The 4,505-nt window shown below is 61.3% G+C and overlaps 1 protein-coding gene across 3 annotated transcripts in view; it reads left to right on the top strand.

Annotated features, from left to right (window-relative positions):
• The window catches only part of PTPN22 (protein tyrosine phosphatase, non-receptor type 22), a 30,818-nt gene that overhangs the window by 11,635 nt on the left and 14,678 nt on the right, over positions 1-4,505 (top strand). For all 3 annotated transcript variants that reach the window (XM_025191930.1, XM_025191931.1, XM_025191929.1), the window contains exons 3-8: positions 2,170-2,278; positions 2,985-3,061; positions 3,302-3,397; positions 3,745-3,783; positions 4,155-4,226; positions 4,302-4,361. In XM_025191930.1, the coding sequence (XP_025047715.1) occupies positions 2,170-2,278; positions 2,985-3,061; positions 3,302-3,397; positions 3,745-3,783; positions 4,155-4,226; positions 4,302-4,361 (453 nt within the window). The remainder of the gene's footprint in view (positions 1-2,169; positions 2,279-2,984; positions 3,062-3,301; positions 3,398-3,744; positions 3,784-4,154; positions 4,227-4,301; positions 4,362-4,505) is intronic.

The following is a 4,505-nucleotide window of genomic DNA, read 5'->3' as shown; positions in this document are numbered from 1 at the left end:
GAGCGGTTTCCCCTCTTCCATCTTGGAGGAAACTGTGCTGAAATGGGTCAGAAGTGACATGCCCAGTCAACCCGTGTCCTTTTGGCACCACATAAGTGCAGTTCATGCCAGCAAGCCATCTCGCCGGGCATCCAAACAGATCCAGAATAAGGGGCGCCCTTCAGAGAAACCACCCAAAAAATTCCTGCAAGGACGAGAGTAATCCTCCTGCCACGTTGGCATTGAACACTCGCCATTTTCCACCATGCTGGAGAAAGTGCTAAAGCTGGACGTCCGGACCTCGTGTCCCTCTGGGCCACACCGACAGCCTCTCCGGAGCCCTGTCCTGCCCTTGTGCCTCGTACCCCGAGCCGCGCGCACCCTGCACTTGTCTCCCTTCAGAGAGAAGTTTCCCGGTGCCTGAGGTCAGTGGCAGCAGAAGCTGCAGTTGGCCATCTTTGTGCTCTCGCAGGGGTGTCCGAGCTGCCCCGCAGAGCTCAGTCTCTCACCCCTGTGTAGCCCCCGGGCAGCCCCTGTTTGGGTGCTGGTGCCTCGCACGCAGTGAGGGTGGGACCAGCAGGAAAGGCGATGATTGACCTAGCTAATGGTGTCTGGGTGCCGAGTGCAGGGCCGTGCTGGGCTCTTTGGGTTTATTCCCTGCTGCTCTCTGGCAGCAAGGGCTGCCGGCAGAGCTCTGAGCCAGAGAGTGCTGGAACGGCGTGATGGCAGCGCAGCCTCGAGGCACCCGCACCCTTGCAGCTTCATCGTAACGGGGTCCCTGGGTCCCCTCCCTGCCCCTGGAAAGGGTACGTGGCTGAGGCCTCTGGTGGGAGCACAGAGCCCCCCAGGGTCAGGTCCCCACAGGGGAGTCGCCCTTGGCCTGTTCGGAAAAGGTGAGTGTCTCAGTGATGCTCTCCCATTCCTGGAGGCTGTTGTCACAGGGCAGCGATCGTCTGAGCCTGCTGTTCCACGGAAAAAACACCCTGTGTCGGGCGGGCGGGTGACTTTCCCTGAGGTGGCAGTGCCCGAGGGAGGGGGTGGGGGCGTCAGGTGGGGAAAATGTGCTGGCGTGGGGGGAAGCGGGCTAGTCGTTGGTGTGCTGGCTGACACCAGGCAGGGCCCCACTTCCTCTCGAGGTGAGCCGTGCCTTCCCCAAAGCCCCGGCGGCCCCCCAGCAACCCTGCACTGTCCTGCAAGTGCCTGAGCGCAAGGAGGAAGCTGGGAACGGCTGAATTGTGACTCCGGCTGTCGGGCATGAGCTACAGAAATACACAAAAATGCACACGTGCCTGTTCCCCTGGCAACCCCCTCTTTGTCGCATGGGAGCCGGCTTCTGGCCACGCCAGGCGTGCACGGCTGGTGCAAGAGTCAGCTCCTGGCTTGTGCCCTGTTTTTCAAGTGTGCTGCCTGGCATGGAGGGGCCTGGCCACTGGCTGAGGTGTGCGCGGACAGAAAATGCAGATGGGGGTGGTGTCTGCGGTGCAGAGCCCTGCCTGTGAGGGAGGCACCTGTGTGCCAGGCGCTCTGTGCATGCAGCCCTAAGCCCTGGCACAGCAGAGCTGGAGGGGCCCAGACAGGGTCCCTGGGGGACATCCTGTTGCTCCAGCACGCGTGTTGTGCTGCGCTGTGGCTGCCCCGGTTTCTGTGAGCGGGGCCCGGAGCGCAGCCACGTCCTGTGACTTCACTGACTCATTCTGCCCAGATCAAAGCGGTGCTGCTGTGCTCGGCCTGTGGAACAGCACGACATGCCCACTACTTCCTCAGCCCCAGCCTCGATGCAGCCTTGTGAAGTTACCTTGAGGTGGCCAAAAGCCTGAGCTGGGCTGTCCTCCTATGTGGAGCTGGCACAGGGCCTCACCGGGCCTCTCAGGGTGATGGTGCCACGACTCGCAAGGCAGTGCAGCCCATCAGGGAAGTGCGTGGTGCTGGACGCTGGGTGTCCACGTTGTATTGCTGGTGCCCGCTCCCTTCAGCGAGCGTCCCAGTTTTTTTCCATAAAGCTTGGGCACCTGGAGCTGCCAGTTCTGATGTTCCTGCTGGCAGACCTGCCCTGAGGAGCTTGCTGCCTCCGCTGGGGCTGTTGGAGAGGCAAGAGAACAGTGTCCAGGGGGGCCCCTGGGGTGCAGTGGGGAGCGTGTCCCTGGCATGCATAGTCCATCTGCTCTGACGGGTCCCGTTGTCTCCCCACAGAAGTTGAAACGACAGTCGACCAAGTACAGGTCAGATAATACCTACCCGACTGCCACCTCGGAGAAACCAGAGAACGCCAAGAAAAACAGATACAAGGACATCCTGCCCTGTAGGTTGGGAAGAAAGACCTGCTGCCCCGAGCCTTTCCTCCTGGCTAGCTTTCCCCTCCTCTCCTGCCAGTACACATGTACACATATGCACACCTGTGATTGTTACACATACCTCAACTCCAGAAGCATGCACACACCCATAGATGCCCCGCTCATACCAGGACATGTGATCAGTTATGTGCTCTCTGCAGGTCCTGGCACACATGTGGACACATGCGTACACATTACCTAGCCATAGTGCTGTGGAGACCAGGACTTTTTACGTGAGGACCACCTACCTTTGGCTATGTGCATGCATGCAGACAGCTGCAGGGTGCGACTTGCGGGTGGCTCCAGAGCCAAAACAGTCCTTGCTTACAGGGAGGGGTTCCCCGGTAGCCCCGATGTAATGCACAAGTGGTCCGACTGCCAGGATCCCGTCAAGCAGAGTGTGGGCAGGGCTGCATGCCACACTGAGTCCATATGAGCTCCTCAGGACACGGGCTGTTCTGCCCTGTGCTTGTGCAGCCCTGGCGCAGCAGCCTGAAGCTAAGCCCCAGGGACCTCAACCCTGCGACACAGGCAGGCACTGCTGGGTGAAAGTGCTGGGTGGGTGCAGGTGTCGCTCTGGTCCTGAAAGCCAAGGCTCAGGGAAGCTGGGTTGGGCCGGCGGAGCTCTGCTGTGCACATGGTGCCAGAACGTGCTGCTCTCCCTGTCTCCCACAGTCGATCACAGCAGAGTGGAGCTGTCCCTGATCACCTCGGACACAGATTCCCATTACATCAATGCCAACTTTATCAAGGTACCGCCTTGTCCTAGGAGCCTGTGGGGCAGGGATGGGAGCGGGCAAGGCACCAACCCAGCTGGGCTGAGTGTGATGGGGCCCAGCTGTGGCACAAGTGGCCAGCAGGATGGAGGTGTCTCCATTTCAAGCTGGGGCACAGCTACCCAGGGGGCACCCCCGCCCAGGCCTCTTCAGCTGGGGGTGGAGGCAGAGGGGAGACGAGAGCCATGTTCACATGCGCTCCGGACTTCTTTTCAGGGAGTGTATGGACCGAGAGCCTACATAGCCACACAGGGGCCTCTCCCCAGCACCGTGGTCGACTTCTGGAGGATGATCTGGGAATATGAAGTCCTGGTAAGGGCTGGGCTGGGCTGGGCCTGCTGAGGGCTGGTTTGTGCCCTGTGTGGCTGAGGGGAGAGGGGCACATCCTGTGGGCACTACAGAGTGTATTGGCTTCCTTACTTGCTGGGTGAGGCAGGGCAGGGGCCAGGCCTGTCGCCTTGTGTCTCCTTACAAGAGAGCTGTGAGTCGAACGGTGCCGGCCCCTGCTGAGAACCGTCCCTGGGCTCTGCCTGGCTGCGACCCCTGTGCATGTGGAGCGCGGCTCGGGGCAACTCTCTGACCGTGGATAAATGTCCCTGCACAAACGTGCCTCTTCTCTCTTCCCCCCCGCACTTCTCTGATGTGCCGTGTTTCTGCAGATCGTGGTCATGGCTTGCATGGAGTTTGAGATGGGCAAGGTGAGTGTGTCGGAGCAGGACGCCTGACATCTCCATCTGCAGGGGGAAGGAGGACTGGGCTCCCTGCTGGCTTTCACCTGTACGGCCAGGCTGCCTTCAGCAGGCAGCAAGCGCGTTGGGTCTGGGGACCCTCCGCTACAGAGGGAGTATGTTCTCTGCTCTTAAAACGGGCTGGAGTGGGCCTGGTCCCCACAGCAGGGAAGGGTCTTTTCAGCCTTTCATGCTCTAGGAGGCGGTTGGCCAGCCCCAGCAGCCAGGCCTGTGCTTCTCTGGCTGCCCAGGGAGGAGAGGGGCTGGCAGCAGGTCAGCAGCCCATGGGAGACACCGGAGGGAGGCACGGCGAGTAAGCAGCTGCCCACTTCTCTCCGCAGAAAAAGTGTGAGCGGTACTGGGCAGAGGAGGGAGGCACCCCCCTGCAGTGCGGCCCTTTCACCGTGACCTGTGTGAGTAGATTGCCCTCCGCCCTCGCCTCCCCTGTGCCTCTGCAGGGGCATGGCTCTAACTTGCTGCTCCCGCAGGAGGCGGAAGACAGGAAGAGCGAGTATGTGACTCGGACCCTGAAGGTGACGCTGGACAATGTGAGTAGGGGACAGGCGAGGCAGGGAGGGCCCTTGCTGCGTGGCTGTAGTCCAGAGGGAGCGGTGCTGAGGGCAGGCCAGCTGCAGAGCTTCCACACAGCCTCCAGTGTGCCCCTGCGGGCCGTAGCAGCTGCGGTGCTGGAG

Source organism: Alligator sinensis, unplaced genomic scaffold (assembly GCF_000455745.1).
Source record: "Alligator sinensis unplaced genomic scaffold, ASM45574v1 scaffold1450_1, whole genome shotgun sequence".
Taxonomy (NCBI): Eukaryota; Metazoa; Chordata; order Crocodylia; family Alligatoridae; genus Alligator; species Alligator sinensis.
This window is presented reverse-complemented; position numbering and strand designations above follow the sequence as displayed.